Source organism: Calypte anna, chromosome 1, assembly GCF_003957555.1.
Source record: "Calypte anna isolate BGI_N300 chromosome 1, bCalAnn1_v1.p, whole genome shotgun sequence".
Lineage (NCBI taxonomy): Eukaryota > Metazoa > Chordata > Aves > Apodiformes > Trochilidae > Calypte > Calypte anna.
Genome location: NC_044244.1, coordinates 155085466 through 155105811, shown reverse-complemented (window position 1 = coordinate 155105811; position 20346 = coordinate 155085466). Strand labels below are relative to the sequence as shown.

The 20346-nt window shown below is 38.5% G+C and overlaps 1 protein-coding gene across 3 annotated transcripts in view; it reads right to left on the bottom strand.

Annotated features, from left to right (window-relative positions):
• Positions 1-19359, bottom strand: part of RBM26 (RNA binding motif protein 26) — a 50054-nt gene extending 30695 nt beyond the window's left edge. For all 3 annotated transcript variants that reach the window (XM_030446240.1, XM_030446256.1, XM_030446247.1), the window contains exons 1-7: positions 19137-19359; positions 8842-8960; positions 8162-8298; positions 7216-7304; positions 6379-6590; positions 3529-3789; positions 848-1087 (exon numbers count right to left, since the gene is read on the bottom strand). In XM_030446240.1, coding sequence (XP_030302100.1) covers positions 848-1087; positions 3529-3789; positions 6379-6590; positions 7216-7304; positions 8162-8298; positions 8842-8960; positions 19137-19207 — 1129 coding nt within the window. In that variant the 5' untranslated portion in view covers positions 19208-19359. The remainder of the gene's footprint in view (positions 1-847; positions 1088-3528; positions 3790-6378; positions 6591-7215; positions 7305-8161; positions 8299-8841; positions 8961-19136) is intronic.
• Positions 19360-20346: the final 987 nt, after the last annotated feature.

The window sequence follows — 20346 nt, the reverse complement described above, 5'->3', positions numbered from 1 at the left end:
ATTAGCAAAAATCAGGCTTTGGAAAAAGATGCAAAGTCATATATTTGGCCTTCCCCCACAGGTACAGCATGTGAGGAAACAGTATGTAAGGCAGAATCAATCACCCCAGTAATCCTTTTCTCTCTATACTTTGTGAAATAAATAAATTCAGTTCTTACTTAAATGTATTATCAACCAGAAATTAAAAGAGTTTAAGAAATTTTCAACTAATACCAAATATTAAGTGCTGTTGAATAATTTTACCAAATGGGACATCTAAATTAATAAAAAAGAGAAAGGAATAATCATGTAAAACTAACGCAACAGTTTTGAACCACACAAGGGAACTAAGTGCTAAGCTGCTATTTTATAAATGACAGCCAGGCAAAAAAGCATTCAAGCAATTTTTAGTACTTGAGCCAAAGTACTTTCCAATGAAAGTTACTTTAGTAGATCCAAATATAATAAAAAATTGTGTCTCTTCCGGTGTAAACTTGACCAGGTCGTGAATTCTCTTTAATTTTAATATTACAAATGAAATGTCAAGTATCTGTTGTGGCCAGGATTTTCCCTTCTTCTGTCCTTTAAAATTAAAGGAACAAAGTTTTCCCATGCCGTGCCTTTGCTTAAACATAATTGAAATATTATCCCATATACAAAATTACCATTTAACATGCAAATTTTACAGCAATCAAGTATGCAACAATTACTATTAAAAAACAATAAATTTGGAGTAAGCTTGCCACAGTAGAGCATCGTACAACTGTTTAAGATACAGCTGGCAATCCTAAAACACCTTTTAGCACAGAGTACAACCCAAGTCACATACAGGCTTTTCCACTAAAAAATTTATTTTAATCTTAATTACCTGTTACAGGTGGAAGGCTAGGTGGTAAGGGGCCTGGTGGTGGCACTGGAGGTCTAAGGTTAACAGGAGGAGGACTCAGAATTGGTGGAGGGGGAGGAAGTCCAGGAGGAGGTGGTCCTTCAACAACAGGGGGTTGTGCTGGAAAAGGCAGAATGCCAGGAAGATTCACATCTTCTACCACTACTGGATCGCTTCCATGATCGAAAGGGCACATGTCTCCTCTCATACAGAAACCCTTTTCTGAAACATCAAAACCAAAAAGAAGTTTTGTCAGTAACTGAACAGCTGCAGTTTGATTAAGAGTAGGTATGAGACGTTCTGGGTAATGCAACAGTTTGTAGATTAAGAACTTCACGTAGCAGCAGAAATTTAGATTAGAAAATTAAATTGACCATTAAACTTCATTTTAACAGCACACAGAAAGACTGCAGCAACATTCCAGCAGAATAAACAGAGGAGTTAAGATTTTTCTTGTAGAATTAATTCTGCATCACATTGCAACAAACAGTGACAGGAAAGATTGAAATCTGTGTGTTTTAACACTAACAAAAAGTGTTTCTAAGAAAAAAGTGAAGATACTGGGACTGAGAAAAGTTAGAAGTTAATACTATAATATTCAAATATGAGAAAAATCACTCCAATTCTTTTTCCTCTTTTGCCATTACCTCAGAAATAAGAAGAATATTTTGTTTAATGTGGTTTTGGTATGTTCACCCATATATATTATATATGTGTACATATATATACATATGAAATATGCACATACAAACAAAAAATAATATGCATTCGTTTTCTTTTATATGCAAGTAAAATAATGAAATGGGTGAAGAGAAGGGCAATAAAAATGATCAGAGGGCTGGAATACCTCTCCTTTGAGGAAAGGTTGAGAAAGTTGGGTTGTTCAGCTTGAAGAAACGCTGTGGGAGAGCAGCCTTTCAATATTTAGAGACTTGTAAGAGACAGAGACTGACTTTTTAGCAGGGCCTGGGTCAGTGGCTTTAAACTAAAAAAGGGTAGATTTACACTAGATATAAGGAAGAAATTTTTTACAATGAGGGTGGTGAAACACTGGAACAGGTTGCCCCACCACTAGAAACATTCCAGATCAGGTTGGACAGCAATGTGATCTAGTTTAAGATGTTCCTGCTCGTTACAGGGGTGATTAAATGAGACAATCTTTAAAGGTCACTTCCAACCCACGTGATTCTATGCGCCTATGATTATTTATTTAGCAAAAAAACCAACACAATACAATGCAATATGGAGGGAAAGTTGGAAACATGCTCTAGTAAAACAGGAAGAAAGCTGAGTGTCCACTTCCTCAAAACATGAAGCTGAAAAGCAGTCTATATTGCCTCATCTTCAGGAAGAGACAAAGAACACAAACAGAAAAAACAGAAGCTCTGCAGAGTATAGGCCAAGTATAAGATGTTAAAGTGCTGTTAGGAGTATGTTGGAGCCAGCTACTCACTGAAGAGATAAGCTTATCAGTTTGAAAGACTCAAAGAGCCACCACAATGGAAGAGACATCAACGGACAGATTTTAGTAATAGGCAGAAATATATGGAAAAAATAAAAATCAACAGTAAAACTGGAGGAAAACCATATCACAGTTTGCCGACACATTACTATTTGCTCCATACTCAGTAACTGGAAATAATATGCTGTTACAAAAGACAGACTGCCAAATACACAAAGTTTCAGTGTCATGCCTGGAGATGTTATTTCAATAGTACTGGAGCCGGCATGTTTTGTTACTTTCTAAAAAATCTGTAGAGCTGCAAGAACAAGACACAATGTTCTGCAGCTCAGCTTGATTTAGAAGAAAACTTCAACACAAAACTACACTTTTCACAATTCTTCTCGCTCTGTAGTATTGCTAGGATGAGTAATGGCAAAATTATTCTTTGGTAGTGCAACTCTGCCAGCATCTGAGAGCTCAGCTTCCCATTTTCTTTACTTAAAAAAAAAAAGTAAATCACATTATTATTCTAATCAGAGTTCTGAATATAAACTTTCCTAGATCTCAAACTTGTAATTGTGTTAAACAACAAAAACCCTCAGAAAAAAACTTGAGGGAGAAACAATACTGTTGATCATCTACCAGGTCAATTGGCTGAATTCAGCTAAGTGGCTGATAACTGAAGCAGCCTCTTGTGTGAATTTCAGAAAAAAAAGAAAACAACAAAAAAACCCCAAAAACCCAAAACCCAAACTTCTGCTGGGAAAAAAATGGGTTACATGAGGCAGGAAGTTGCAGCTCTAGCCCTTCCCACTTAAAAATTATCTCTTAGCTAGGATGGAATAAAAATGAAGTCAGTAAGGTGCTAATCATGGTCAAAACTGTCGAATACAATACTTAGCTTGAACATAAGGCAAGATAGGGAACCTGTGTAAAGCCTGATTTCTTAATGAAAATTTTAAAAATGTGAAGTATACAATGTTACACCTGAATAAAATAAATCTAGCAACCAAAAAACTAAACAAATACCTATAAAATTGTCTAAAAACTAAGTGAGATTAAAAACTGGGATAAAATTTGCATTCAATAATTGTGTAATAGAAAAAACACAGCATTAGAGGAGATTAGTAAAAGAAAGGAAAATTACCTCAATCTTTTCAGAAAAGGGCTAATCACAGCTGCAGGAAATGATCAAAAGCAAAAAAAGAAACAGACTTACCATCATAATCTCTACAGCGTTTCTTTGGCAGGGGAGGTCTTCCATAGGAGTTGTGGTCCAGCTGCTCTTCATGGAACTCTGACCAGCTTTCAGTTGTGTTATTTCCATGATGAGCAGGAGCAATAACAGTAATGGTGCTGCTCAGTGTAGGAACAGGGTAGTGGCCAGATGAAATATTTGTCACAGAGGAAACTGGAGTATAATTGTTTTCTAATGGATCTGCTCTATCTAGGTCGTATTTTGGCTTTCCCATATCCCTTTCTGTAAAATAAAAACAAATAACTAAATAAATAAACCAAAACAAAATAATCCATAGTTACATTCTACAGATCCAGAGTGCCTCTACATCCACCACCCTTCATAACCCAACTGGACAGGGTCCTGAGCAACTCCCTCTAGGTGGGAGTTTATCTGCTTTGAGAAAGGGCGCTGGACTACACGATGTTTAGAGGTGTCTTCCAACCTCAACTATCCAATGATTCTACATACCAAAGGTTTAATCAGAAAAATAATAATCTTAAAAGTACATAGTGAGCCACTGCATCATTTTAGTAACAGCTATACTCATAATAAAGCAGAAACTATTTAACTTCAAGCACACTACATCTTCTGTTCATTCTGAGAACTTTTCCATCCAAACTAGTCTGAATAAAGGGAAGCAATGGGTAAGAAAAGTGTAGTCACCACCGGAAAATACTAGAAAAGTTGCACATTTTTACTGTATCCTCATGTTGTTTATTTTAATTTTGCCTACATTAAAATGCATATATTTAACCACATGCAAGCCTTTGTTGTGACTAAAGGAATAGTACTCTACAGCTGTGGAACACTCCTGGACAGATAGAGCAGTAATATGACCTGTTACTCTGAACAGACACAAAGTATCCTGTTTATTTTCTGGTATTAACATCAAATAAACTGTATTAGCATGATGACAGAACAGTGCTGTCATAAGTTGGTAGACTCAAACACCACCACATTAAAGGAACATTAATGAAAATGTCTTAATGGTGGCAGATAAGTGGGGGTAAAACAGACTTTTCCTAGTGTGCTTAGAAAAAGAAACAGCTTATGCTACAAGATACTGCATATAAGAAACTACCATTGCAGTTAATGTAAAATAATCCTTAAATTAAGATTTAATCACAGTTCAGTATTGTGATCAGTGGCTCAGTGTCTAAACGGAGATGCGTGACACGTGGTAATCCTCAAGGGTCAGTACTTGGACCAGTGCTGTTTAAAATCTTTGTTGGCAACAGAGAGTGGAATTGAGCATACCCTCAGCAAGTTTGCTGATGACACCAAACTGTGTGGTGAAGTCAACAGACTGGTGGGAAGGGATGCCATCCAAGGACACTGAGAGGTTTTCAGTTACTTTGGTAGATGTTTTGGTCTATACCAGAAGCTTAACATGATCCATCAATGTGCACTTGCAGCCCAGAAAGCCAACTGTGTCCTGGGCTGCATGAAAAGAAGCACAGACTGTCAGTCAAGGGAGGTGATTCTCCCCCTCGGCTCTGCTCTTGAGACCCCACTTGGAGTATTGTGTCCAGTTCTGGAGTCTCTCCAGCGTAAGAAGGACACAGAGCTCCTGGAATGTGTCCTGAGGAGAGACACTAAAATGACCAGAGGGCTGGAGCACCTCCCCTATGAAGCCAGGCTGAAGAAGTTGGGGTTGTTCAGCCTGGAGAAAAGGAGGCTCTGACATGACCTTATAGCAACCTTCCAATAGGGTACTACGAGAAAGCTGGAGTAGGGATTTTTTACACAGGTGTACTGAGCAGACATGGGGTAATAGTTTCAAACTTGAAGAGGGGAGATTTAGGTTAGACATAAGCAACGAATTTCTTCCTGTGAGGGTGGTGAGATGCTCATACAGGTTGCCCAAGGAAGTTCTGGCTGCCCCCTCCATGGAAGTGTTCAAGGTTGGATGGGGCCTTGAGCAACCTGATCTAGTAGCAGGTGTCTCTGCCCATGTATAGGGGTTGGAACCGAATGAACTTTAAGGTCCCTTCCAACCCAAACCTCTGATTCTATGATTTAACTGCTCTATGTTCTTGAACTTGTTCATTCTTAAGTTCCTTGGAAAATATCTGCTCAAAGAGTTTCAGAAACTCTGCACTCTTACTTTAAGGATGAGTTAGCAAGGACCATTCTACAGGAAAATAAAAACATACAGGAGATTTAAACCACACTACTATTTACAACTACATTGTTTAAAACAAAATAAAGAGATTGTGAAATAACTCTCAATGCTCTTTCTCAATTTATTAGTGACAGCTATTGGGAGAAAAAAGCATAGCTTTATTTTTAAAGATGCTTAATTTGAAAAACTATTGCACTTATCCTTAAGTACTACAATGCAAATACTACAATGCAAATGCAAATACTAACTGTAATAATTTCATTCCCTCCCTATGACACTAAGGAGGGGACAAGACAAAAATAACTGAGCTGTACTGTTCTGCTTGGCAAATCATTTGCTGCCAAACAGGTAATTTCTGCTAGTTCTACCTTCGTAGATGGGTATTAATGTCTAGATCTTCCCAAACCAGAATTTCCTAAAAGTTAAAAAAATTCAGTTATGTCAGATTTTTCTCTCTAACAACATTGTTTAGAAATGACCAACACAGTCAAAGGTAGTGATGAAGAATACAGGGAAAGATGGAAAAAACAAGCACTGAAAACATGATTATATAAACTTAACATTCACAGAAAACCAAGCTAAATTTGGACAAAGAAACCTGAACAAGAGAGGAAAATTGGGTACATCTTGAACAGAGGATTTAAGATTAATGTCTAAATTTTGTAGACAACATTCACCGTATTCTAGAGACCAACTGTTGGTACCTCTGCTTCGTGTTCTGCTCCTGCTTCTGCTCCGGTCTCGGTCCCGGTCCCGCAATCTCTCTTTGCTCCAACTTCTACTTCGACTCCTGCTGTAGCTCCGACTCCTCCCTCTTCTTCTGTTGTATCGATCCCTATAGGAATCTCTCCTGGGAGGATTCCGGTCATAGTCTCTCTTCCGGGAACGTTCATCTTTTTTCCTTTCATCCCGGCTTCTACACGTGTAAATTTGTAGGTTAATTACAATAATTTTAATAATAATTTAAAACCTTAATTTAAAGTCATAATTTAAAACCTTAACTACCATTAAAAACATGAATAAATGGCTATGGAAAAGTAGAAAAAAAGGCACAACTGTAATCTAACTATGGCCCTTCCTTTCTTCTCAGAAGACTTTAAAAATCCTTTTAGTTGGTTTATACATTTTAATTTTACCATCCATAAGACTTCAAAACTTCCATAAAATTCTCTTTCTGCCCAGTATTGCACCTTCCTCAAGCTGGAAACATCAAAAAGTAAGCTACCAAAGGGAAGGCTTCTAAATTAAAATTATCACAATTCTATCTCAATACTGAGCACAGTGTGCTGCAACATAAACCACATACCTGACATAAAAATTAATCTTAAAACTCAAATATGATGGTTATACTTACGCTATGGTGGTTATACTACGCTGCCACTTATATTCTTGTCATTTAACTACATATGCATAAAAGCAATCGAAGCCTTATTTTTAGGCTTATTACATAACCACACAGAAATAAAATATTTAATTTAGTAACTCCATAAAAATTCAAATCCATCTGATTATAATACAAGAGGTTAAGCATAATTTATCACCTGGAGTCTCTGTAGCGAGAACTTGACTGAGGAGGGCTGTGATTCAGTCTTCTGGAAAACTTCTTCTCTCGCTCTTCCTCTTTAACTATCTGAATTTAAAGCACATACATTAGATCAAAACCTGAGTACACTATCATGAAGACTTCTGCACAATCAAATAAAATTTCAACTAAAAAAAATCAAACTAAAATGCCAAGTCAGCAGTAATGAGCTGAAATAACATTTTTGTAGAGAATGTTATTAGAGAATCTACATAAGGTTTTAGATTTCTATTTCTAGGAATAGTCAAAGCATGGGACCTGAGAAAATAAAGCAGAATAAGCAATCCTTACAGTGCTGCACTAAAAGTACATCTGCTTTTGCTACAATTCTACAAAAGTCCATAGTAAGGTGCAGTGATAGATCCGAGGAGACACAAATATTTAATGACTGACAAAGTAAGGTTTTTCTTAATTGGCAGCTCAGCTGGTTCAGACCACACTTAAACCCTTTCATGCAGCCAAACCTAGTAGGCTGTTGTGGAAAAGGATAAACCTCCTCTTCTGGCTCAAACTGCAATATAAACACTTGTGTCAGAATAAGGATATTATCTGGATGAAGCAGATGGAGGAATGAGGACCACCATTCATCATAGCAACCTGGATTTATGTCAAATTAGAGGGCAGAGTAACTACAACAGCAAGCCTAAGGAAAGAACTAATGTAGGCTGCACTGCAATTCCTACATGACTCAATAACTTTATTTACGTTTGCCTAGTCAGAACCACTTTGGGTTTAGAAAACTGTATAGCAGTACTGTATCTACTAGGCACAAATGCTGTGACATATCTTAATGCTGTAATATAAACTTGGGGTCTCATTAACAAATAAACACAAAGTTGAACCACATAAGCAAACCAGAAGGATGAGGGAAAAAGGCATAAATTTAAAATAAAATCAATGTCTACCTCTTCTTTTTTTGTCTCTTTTTCTTGGTGCTGAAAAAATTCTACTTTCAGACTTCCTGACGATGGCTGTTCTGGTGGAGGTAGATAGCTTTTTGTATTCACAGCATCAAACAGTTTTTCTACAAATATCTGCGTTTCTACAAGTAAAGAGTGTACAAATATCCATTATTCAAAACTTCAGTTAACATTTGCTATAAAAATAAGCATTTTTTTAGAATCAACATTAATCAAGAAATTAAAACAATGAAGAGTATTTTTAAAAATACTCAGCTACTAATTTTATATTTTAAAAAGACATTTATGGAATCAAGATATTTGTCAACAATGACAATGTTTTATAAGGATTTTCAGTAATTCAATTATTTAATGTCTCTTAGTAAAAAACAGAGAAGAATATTTCTAGAATACATACAGAGCTCCGCTACTGATTCTGAAAATAATTCTTAACATCTATAATTTTCTTCCAGGAATACCAACAGACACAAAAAATATACCTACTATATGTATATTGTGCTATACATCTGGTTTTTAAAGCAAATTACTTCATGAAAATTGAATTGCATATTTCAAAGTAACAAAGCAAATAGAGAGATTAACACACGATTCTATGGTAAAAGGTTGAATGAATTAAAGAAGACAGACTTTTCACTCAAGCTTAATTGTTCTGACAACAACCATACCTTTCTGAAGAAATACATCCAGCTGATCAACACACAATGCCTTCAGTTCCTTTTCACTTTTATCCTTCTTTACCAAAGCCAGAACATACTTGGCTAGGGCAGATGGATCTGCATCACATCTGCAAATTAATTAAACAGGGGGGAAAAAAAAGCAATTAAATTACATAAATTAATACCTGAAACTGGTACAACCAGTACAAATAGAAGACCAAAACATCTCCTACCAAAGTAATTGAAAAACACTCAGAGATAATTTTTAAGACAGTCCAGATATGCAAGATCACTAAGTATCACCTTTCTTTTCCAAAGAAGCAATTGCCTAGAATATTTCCAAACAACATTCCACATGGCACCTAGAAAGAACCACCTCATTGCAAACTAGGAAGAACTATTTGGAATGAAACAGCTCCAACTTCTCTTAAAACCAATTACAAATATGACTAATACTTCCAGAATTTCCCAATGATTAAATCAGTAATTGTGCCTGCACTACTAAGTCATTGATAATGGGTAAAATTTAGTTTACCTAAGTACAAAGGAATACAGTGATGCTGCAGAAGTAATCTATAAAGAAAATAAAAATAAAAATCAAGTCTCTCAGTGACTCTATTTTAAATATGTTTTTAAAGAATCTTACTACTGCCTATATACGAACAACATAGAAAGCAGATTAACTGAAAAAAATTAATTTCAAGAGCTTAAGGAAAAAGTGTTTATCCTGTATTATCGTGAAAATCTCTAAGAGGTCCACAATTAAGCTAATTTAGGAGATCATTAGCCATTTTAGACATCTAAATTGAATTTAAAATTAAGCATGAAGCACTTGGAAGCTCACACACATCTACAAAGAACTTGAAGCACAGTAAGCTGTATATCCCCACTGAAGCAGAAAATTATTTTATATAAATAATTTTATTATAAAGTTTCAAAATAGTGATCTAAAAAGAATGCTGCAGTGGTGTTATCATGTTAAACCTGCCAAAGCAAGCAAGAATTTTGTAGAAAACCATTTCACATTTTGTAATTCAAAACCAGTATCTAATGAAATGGTTAGACACTGGTTTATCAGGCAGAACAGAAGTATTTTGTTAAACCATTTAATCCTATTATTTAACATTGACCAAAGGAAGACCGACGATCCCACAAAACTAGGCAGGATTTAATACACCCAAGTCATGTGGCACAGACAGCTAGCTCAATTGGGTAGTGATCAAATTTAATACTGGTGTTCTGAAGAACTACAAGAGGGGAAAAAAATTGCACTAATGCATTCTAATTGTACACTCTCTCTAGCAAGAATCACTGAGAAGTAAAATTAAACAGCAGTTAGGAAGTTATCCTGAATTAAGTATCAGACAGAAGTCCTCTACTCACAATGATAAACTAAAACTGCAATTCTCAATCTCTTCTACATTAAAACATGTCAATGCTGAAGTTAAATTATAAATCTGAATGTTGATCATTTAAATTACATGTATTTTAGACACTAGGCAGAAGAAACCAAATCCTTCACAGTATCTTGCTACCTCATTCCTCTCTCCAGAGAAGCTATCCTCCTGCACAGAAAGCAACATCCTCTATGCAAACATATCTACTGACCAAAGGAAGCAGATCTCTCTGCATCCATCCTCAGGAGATCCTCTGGATAGCCTGGGCCCAGCACAGTGCTCTGAAGTTAAAGGTCAAAGCTTCAAACATAACTCAGCATCCTCTAGAAAGCCAGCAATAGCAAAATTTCATGCTGTAAAAGCAACCTGAGCTGCTAGGGTACATACCAGTACTCTGTATTAGTCTATATCACTGGCAGATATGGGAAATAAAAGTTCACCAGTCTACACTCCAGTTGAACCCAAACTGGCAAAACGCAAACATATACTGTTAACCAAAAAAGAGTCTGCACGCTGACTGAAAATTCTTCAGAAATGTTTTCCTTCAACTACGTGTTTTGCCCGCTTAAATTTCACAATTCCTTATCCAGAAGAAAATACTGTCCAAGCATCAAGCCATTTCAGAAGCAGGCACATAAATAACCTCCTATAATGAATAGGGCTGCAGACTCTCATTTACACTGCTGGTCCCAGAGCACATAAGCCAAGCAGATCATCTGAAAGTCCAACCTCTAACACTGTTCATCACAGGCCCATCATACAGCCTCTAGGAGGCACTAACACAAGCATTTCATTACTTCCCAACAATCTGAATTTGCAATTTATTTTTTTTTAAATTGTGCCTTAATGCAGCCTTCAGTGTCAGTTCAAAAAAATATCAGTCCTCTCTCAGCTACAAGCTGAATCGTACATCAGAAAGCCAGTGTGCTATTTTCATCTATCTACAGGTGAACCTGCTTGGATGATGTGCTCAGGGGCTAGCAGTGTAATAGAGACTGTGCAGCCCTACTGCTCTCACTGCAGGAGGTTATTCATGTGCCTGCTTCTGAGATGACACCACAGACCCAAGTAGAAATAGAATCTGTGCATTAGATGTTTGATAGAAATTTAGACATTCATAAATTTCTCCTCCTGTTTTCTCTTCCATTTTTTTTCTTTAACAACCAAAAACCAGTTGGCAGAAGTAATCTGAACTCATCTCCACTGTAGCAAATACATGCCAGTGCCTGCTACAACAAAATATCACACCATGTTTTTCTTACACCCACTTTTTGCATATATGATCCTAACTAGTAATGCTAGATTTTTGAAGAGCCTGTCCTGCATCAGCCAGATAAAACACAGTGTCTACTGCTCTATATGAAACAGGGAAGACTGCTCTGGTAATCCTGCTTTAATAAAAAGCATTTACTATACAGGGATAGATGGAAGAATTCTCCTGCTAGAGCTCTATATGTTCTTTAGAGAATGATCTGGATGCCTCCAACTGCTAACCATCAAAGAAAAGCTTCAAAAAGGAAAGTACCACCCAATCAAATATTTTGTTCAATTGTAGGAGACAGAGTTCACAACTTAAATAAATCTCACAGAAAAGTTCAAAATCCCTCATTCAATATCCTTATTTTCTGATTTCATCTGTTTTTTAAGTCATTAAATTAGTACTTCAAATAAAGAAAAAGCTGAAGATGCTACAAGCAAATTTAAGTCTTAAATATAAATATATTTTAATAATGTTTGAGAAGAAGAAAATAATTTGGCTGAAAAGGACTCAGTCCTCTGCACAGCCTTTTTTTTTAATACTTTGCAAGCTATTAAACATCACTCAATCTCTTCGTTTCCAATACTCAGGTTTACTTATTTTAAAATCTAAAATACTACATGTGTTCTGAGAAACCACTTTGATTTTTATAATCACCATTCAATTACAGGCAGCAGTCTTAGCTTACAAATTCAGTGGATGTGGGATACATATTAGAGTTGCCTGTAAAAAAAATGTTCTGTACATACAAATGTTCTGTGTAGCTGTACATACAGAACCCCTTATTAACAATAGAGCTTATACTGACTTAGAAAGACTTTGCCAAAATAGCTAGCAGTAATTCAACATGGCAGATAAGCTAAACCACCAAAATACCTTTCCCCACAAATATTGCATAACAACCATTTTAAAATATATTGAATAGAAGTATACAGTAAATATCCTTGAAGCCTTAAGAGAGAATAAACACAACACAAGCTTTTAATAAAACGTGCTGAGGACATATTTTGTCAGGTTCATGCCTATGAATATGTTTAAGTGTCAGTAAAAAAACACCTATTACACTGAAAGACAGAACTGAGTATTTTTAATGTAATAAGTATGAAAATAGAGGGCAGATCTGAAAGCCTCTAAATATTAAAGTGAGAGACAGAACATGCTGTTTATTTTAAGTATTTTTATCATAAAAATTATCAAAAGGGAAGGCAGGTCTGAGAGCCTCTGCTGGAGGAGATGTGGTTTGAGGAAAGGTCTGAAGTATCTGAACTCAAATATTTTTCTTTCAAAAAAAACTCCACATCTCCAGTGCTATGAACTTCCTCACGCTGTAATTCATCACTTAAGCCAGTTCTTAATAAGCAAAGTAGCTACTTCGAACTAGAGCCTTTAACAAGTAATTATTTATGGCATTTTTTTAAAAAGTAGTACCTATGGTATCTGGTGCAGACCTGATACTGTGGTGCAGTAGTAAACACTACAGAATTATTTTTAACAAAGACATAATCCTTTATTTTGCTAAAATTTTCATGGCATATCAGAACAAACTGCTGCTTAAATTTTACAGTTATTAGACAACATCTCAACAATTGCATAGAAAATTAATTTGATTTTTTTCAGATTTTTGGCAATATAACAATTCATACTTTCTACAAAGAAAAAAAATTAGCATTCCAAAGTCTACCCTCTGGTGAGAATATCTGGCAAATGTAAACGTAAAATGTAAATTGTCAAAGGCAGATAGATGCAAGTAGTGTTTTACTACAGGGTATGTAGCCTTTTACAGCTGAAAAATAGAATCCAAAAGTTCCCATGCTGAAGCTATAGAACTGCAATTTGAGTTTTCACAAAATGAACAGTTATTCACTGAAGGGAAAAAGCATGCTTGGTGGAAGTATAAGAGTGAGAACAGAAAACCTTCAATGAAGTTTCTTTGTAACAAAACCCTTATTTGCTCATTTCAGGTGTATTTCACAGCTTGTATTTCAAGCCAAAACCACCACTCTCAATCTAGACTTCATTTTGGACACAGCTAGTGAGCATGTACTAATTTTTAAAATGGTAGAACAAGTTATGAAAAGGGGTTTTAAATACGGTTTTTTTAATGATTGTGCAGACAAAAGGTGTTGCAAATCCTGAAATTAGCTCCTTGACAAATTTAAACTATCACAATACACTGAAACTGCCAAAGCATGTCTGAAGTCCTCCAGGCAGTGAATGGTCTTTTTGTAAAGGAAATAACATGCAGGTGCACTTGATTTGTCCTACTCTGATCCTGGAAATTTAAAATCTAAATTTTGACCCTAATTTTCTTGCCTAAAGATTAATATTAATATTTCTCTAGAATAATGCCCAGGTTCATGATAGTAACCAAGATGGACACGGTTATGTCTGAAGGCTCAGAGAGACATGCTTCATATTTTCAGGGCTGAGTGGGTGCAGAAAAATGTATGCTGCACATTGGGCAGAGCAGCTGGTCTAATTTAGGCAGTTGTACCATTCTGTTGTGTTGCTTTTAAAAAGAAACCAATCTATAAAAAACTACAGTGTTCGATAAGTAAAATGAATGACAGACTCATTCAGCCAGTTCTATTAACTTCAGAAAGAAGAGAAAGATCACTCTTATAATGCTCACATTCACTTTCATTAACTCTTTAACAATATTCAAAGTAACAGGAATATTTTGAGGAATGCAACAGCCTCCACTGCTGTTACATAAGCTACTGATGTCATTACAATAGCTCTGAATTATCCCCATACCCAGATCTGACATGTTCATACAGCTGCAACCAGGAACAGGCAGCTTAAAATGCCACCTCTAGATTTAAGACAGCTCTCATGAGGCAGAACAGCTGTCAGTTTTCTGGTTGTCCAACACAAATTCAATGCAGACAGCAAAAATCATCAGCATCTCTACAACTTGTGATACAGACAAGGGCTTCCATTTTGTTGCCAATGTTTGGTGTAAGAACAAGAAAGGTTTTCTGTAACAAGAAAAATTTTCTCCTCTTTATTTTTTGCCTTCAACCACACCTTACAATATTAAGATTTTAATTGTATCATAGTATGATTCTACAGAAGCTTAGAAGTAACAGCACTTTTGAGTCAGGAATCTCTATTTCTCTAATACTGCAGCTCTACAAAAGTCAGGTGAACAAATTACTAAATTTCATAGCAGATGTATATGAGTAGCTTCCTACTGGTAAGAGAGGGACATACCAATGATGTATATTTCTGCTTGATCTTAGTTATCAATAGCTTAATGTAAAGTGTTAACAGAGTAAGAAAAATTAAGAGAAACACCTATTGCTTTTGAACTTAGTAAGTTTCAGGGGAAACAAGAGTGAGCCAGTGAGCCTTCTAATGAGCCAGTGAGTGTTACCGGTAGGACAGTGTGCCATTTGTATGTGGAAAGGAATGATGAAGTTCTTAACTTTACGTTATTCCTATTCTTTCAGTGACTTGGCTTATTAGCATATTCTTAACACCACCAACTTTTCTATTTGGTGCCTTTAAGTAACTAGGTGAGGATAAGTAATCATTAAACATTACAGTTAAGCAAAGGTCCAAGCAGTCAAAATATATGAGCTTTAAAGAAAAAAGGTTGAAAAGTGCACCAAATAAAAACAGAATAGTGAAGGCATAACTAAATACAAGGGCATGCTGACACAATATATTCCAATTATTAATATACTCAAAATAATCTTAAAACAATTTGGATTTTATTGATTCTCACATAAGTAGTTACAATACCATACAGAATTAATGCAAAAGACCTTTCCATTTTACTGAGGTACACCTAAATGCTACATAAACATTATTTTAGATACTTTTTCATCTCCTTTGCAAGTTTTATTTAATACATGAAAGTAAATACAGTGGAGAAAATGAGATATGGGAGCCTTAATCAAGTTATAAGTAATATTCAGGGGGGCGAGCAGAAGATTTTAATTAAATTTACTTTGTACAAAGTAACTAAAACCAAGAAAATTTTACAGTGCTATAAATTAGGGCAAGGGGAGAACACCATGATGTCTTACAAGGCAAAGGGGTGAGTGCATCATTAGTAAAAACAAGGCTAACCTTTTCACAGGAACAGATTCAAACAAATTTAAGGAAAAAAAAAAAAAAACAAAAAAAACAAACAAAAAAACCCACTTTCCTACTGGGAACTTTGCCAAGCCAGATTCTGATATTCTGTCAAGGATTATATCCACAGTTTATTCAGAATCTGGAGCCCCTTTCTGGAGACCTGTGGGGAGTTACTAAAGAACTACCACTCCTCAAGCAGAGCTGGACTGTGTAAATGTTCCAGCCTGGTAGCACTTGCATTTTCTGCCTCACTGCAACATAATGAAACTCAGATAAAGAGTGTTTTTTTTATGGGGGATCACCAAGGCCTCACCAAAGCATTACAGCAGTCTAGAACAAACAAACCCACCACAAACAAAAAATTAAAAAATTTAAATCTTCCATCATCTCTCTCCTCCAAACATTCTTGACTATGATCAGTATTTCCCAGAGGGACCATGTCAAAACAATCCAACAGCCAAATGATGATCAGTCAATACAACTTTGTAACACACTTGTTTCATTACACTAAAAAGTCTGCATGCTTGCTAGTGCTTTAAAATAACTCAAAGGTAAAACTTCATGAGAAAATTAAAACAACCTTTATGGATATTGCTATCCATATGTGTTTCAGAAGCACATGTGTTTGAAACAAGCTATATACCCTAGCAGAAAACTAGGAAAAGAAAGCATGTTGTATCTGTTCAGCTCTAGATATGCAGCATATTAACACAGAACTACAGATATGCATAGATTTATTTATATACCTTCTTAAATACCCTTCTCTCCCTAAAACTACCGAGATAATTCCTGCATTATAGTCTAATGCAGTCATGTCTTCTTTAGACTGACCAGGACATTCAGCTGCAGGTTTCCAAAACAGACACACAAAAGAAAAACAGCTGGCCAATTTTTTTTTTCTTTTTTTGATTGTTTGTTTCATTAAACACAAGTTAAAAATTATGATCAGGCTATGGTCACACCTCCAGATGAGGTGTTAGGGCCTCACTGTACTAGTACTGAACCAAAAGCAATTGTTTCTTTAATAGTAACTTCACACTAAAATTTTCAGAAAGCCAGAAGCCATGGTTGTAGGCCCACATTTCAGATAGCTGCAGTTCCAAGAATATTTGAATACTAGGAAACTAAAATACTACTTCACTAATTCCAACACTTTCTGGAATAACAGTTAGGACTCTACAAAAAATGGAAGGACAGTTGAATTAAACAGTCCCTGCTGACTTGTTTCCTTCCAAAGCTAAAAATTGAGGGAAATCAACATCCTCCAGGTCAGTGATTCCCTACCCCACAACAGAGTTTTCTAGCATGAAAACCACATCTGAACTGCTCACACACTACATTTAACTTGACAGAAACATGTTCATCCTTTTAGTGCTAAAAACCAGAAAATAGCAGTGGTCACAGAAGCTGAAAATTTCAATTACACCCTTTAACTGCTGATTACTACTAGCAGATGTCACAGTGCAATGTTAGCATAAATAAACATTGTGCAACCTGAGTTTGTTGCCCGAAGAAGTTACTGCTACACATCGCTAACGAGTGTAGCTTGAGGAGAAAGACTGAGGAAAGATACTCATCTCCAGCTAAACAGCATGGCAAACTTTCGATACTTACTAAACTGTGGTAAGGAACTATTCACTGGAGAAGTCAAACTTGAGCTCCTAATGCATAATAATCAAGAAAGAGTGAACAACTGTATAGATGGATTTTGGACACAGATTTGGTAAATCCAAAGAAACTTAGGTATTTACCCAATGAAGGGAATTTGAAGCCTCCTGTAAATGTCACCAGACTGCCAGCTTCAATTTCACAGAATTTAGCACAAGCAGTAATGGTTTTAAACTGAAAGAGAGGTAGCTCTAGAAAGAAATTCTTCACTGTGAGGGTGGCACAGGTTGCTCAGGGAAGCTGCAGGTGTCCCATCCCTGGAGGAGTTCAAAGCCAACTGGGGACTTTAACAACCTGGACTAGTGGAAGGCATCCCTGCCCATGCAGGGACATTTAAACTAGGTGATGTTTAAGGTCCTTTTCCACCTAAACTATTCATTCAGTGATTCTACAACATCAATCTCCAGCTACCAACCAACTGAGCAGTAAGGATGTATGATTTATCATTCGAAATAATCAACATTTATTTTGGAAATTACAGGTTTTTTCTAAACTTATTATCTGTTCTAAGCCTCTGAACAGCACACTCTAAATACCGGTATCAATCTGCTGACTGCAATTAAGAGAATATTCACTCAAGAAACTAAGAGAAAGCATTTTGCACCAGAGGACAAGCTGGATCTATTACTCCTGAACACAATGTGCTCTGCTATTCTCATACTACCTTAGTGATGTGCTCCTTTATTCTAATACTACCTTACAATAGCCCAAGATGAAGACTAATTCACCCACCCAAAACTACATCATTACAACAAGATGTGGGGGTTTTTTTGCAAATAAAAAAAAATCCAACCATAGTCTTAAGGGTCAAACATTTATGTAAGAGCACTCAGTTTAATCTGCTGTAGGCTTGATTCAAACTCCACTGAAGTTAAGTTCAAGACTCATCTATTTCAGTGTAGCTTGGATGAGGCTCTATGGAAAAAAAGGCCACCACACACACCCCCATCCTCCCATACAACAGCGTAAGAGTAAGACAACAGTGGACAAACATCTCATAAGAAAAGTTAATAACAGAATAAATGTGCAAGTTATAGTTCTATTGATTCAAATCAAGTAATTTAATACATATGTTAAAATGGTGGTTCAGAATGACAAGTAAAGCATATACAGTGCAGTTTGCAGACACCGTACTTCTAAAAGACCAAACCTTTAAAGCAAAGCCCAGGTTTCCTACTAAAATACCATTCAGAGAAGGAAGACACTAGCTTTTTGCAGAAGAGCATCAATTACTCACATGAATGTTATGCTTAGAAACCAAGCAGGTATTCACAATTAGGCAAATTATTCTCTGGGGCTCCTACTCCCAAGCGCTGCACTGATGCAATTTTTAATCGGGGAAGGGTGGACAGGAAGCAAGGAAGCGTCAACTACCCAAAACAACTGAGAACGACGTGCCACAGGCCTACAGAAAATACTGCTGGGAAGGTCCTGGGATCCTGGGAAACGTCCCAATGGCATCTGAGCTCTCCTAGAGAAGGTCACTGGGCAGGGCAGCAGGCCGTGGATATTAACCTTGCCTCCATGGGAGCTGAGAGCCGGGCACACGCAGACACACACATTATGTGCCGCTTTCCATGGGCTACAAAGGGAGAGGCGCCGGCGGTCGCTAGGGGGGGAAGCTGCATCCATCCTCCGGAGAAAGACGGTCCTGCCTCCCTCTCTCCCCGCCGAGGACGGCGCCGGGAGAGCGGGGAAACGACGTAGCCCCGCGGCGCCCTCACAAAAGAGAGCCGGGGGAGAAGGGCGCCGGGAGGACATCTCCCGGGATGATGCCCTCAGGGCCCTCTCCGGCACAGCATCCCCCGCTCCCCTGAGGATCCCCGTGTTTTTTCAAAGGGAGGTTTCTTTTGGAAGGGGCGGGGGAGAAAGGAAGAGTCGCGACTACTCACATGGGCTCCAAGGTTTTGCTGAGCCAGGATTTCAGCGCCTCGAAGTTTTCTATGATCATTTTAACCACCATCCAGAGCGGCCCGGGCCCCCCGCCTCCCCGGCAGCAACAGCAACAACGGCGGCGGGGTCCGCGCCGCCCCGCCGGCCGGCACCCCGGCTCCCGCCGCTCCTTCCCTCTCCCGCAGAGGCTGTGGCCGCCTCCCGGTTCAGCCGAAGCCGCCTGGCAGGGGCCGGAGGCCCAGCGCCACGAAGGGGGCGGAACCAGCGGAGCGCGGCTGCTCCCTGCGGGCCCCGCTCTCGCCGCTTCTTGGCCGCGGAGCGCTGTGCGGCCGTCCCGCAGTTCCTCCCCGCCTCAGCGGCGGGCGAAAGGCAGAGCGGCCGACGGGCCTGACGAGCGACGGGCTCCGGAACGCACCGACCCGACCCTTCCCCCCCCTTCTGTCCGCTCAAGGCCCCGGACTCCGCTCTCCCCCCCAGCCGCAGCGCCAGACCCAGCCACCGAGCAGGTAAGATGGCGGGGCGCCGCTGTCGCGAGAATAAGGAGTCTCGCGAGAACGGGCGGTGCGCGGGGGGTTGCCGGCAGGCGGGGCTGGGCCCGGATGGGCCGCACCGGGCCGGGCGGGACGAGGAGGGGCGGGGAGAGGAAAGGAGCGGTGGTGCTGGTGGCTGTGGTCGGTGTGGCCGTGGTGGGAGCGGTTTGTTGCCACCTTCCCGTCAGGGCAGAGAGGGCTCCCGGAGGGGCGGGAGAGTGGCTTAACATGGAAACGCACCTGGGAGAGGCGGCGAGGGGGAGGCGTAGTGAGGGCTGCCCGCCCCGTGGCGAGGAGTCCCGCAGAGATGTGCCACTGAGAGAAAAAAAATAAAAAAAAATGGTTTTGTTTTGTTGGGTTTTTTAAATAAGTAATAGGGCAAGGAATTTAAGATGGAACACGAGAAGTTCCACCTCAACATGAGGAGAAACTCTCCTGTGAGGGTCACAGCACTGGACCAGTCTGCCCAGAGAGGTTGTGGAGTCTCCTCTGGAAGCTTTCAGAACCCACATGTCGCGTTCCTGTGTGTCCTGCCACAGGTGATCCTGCTGCCACAGGTGATCCTGCTGCCACAGGTGACCCTGCTGCCACAGGTGATCCTGCTGTGGCGGGGCGGGGAGGGGGTTGGACCTGGTAATCTCTAGAGGTCCCGTCCAACACCTGTAGTGTAACAAGGCAA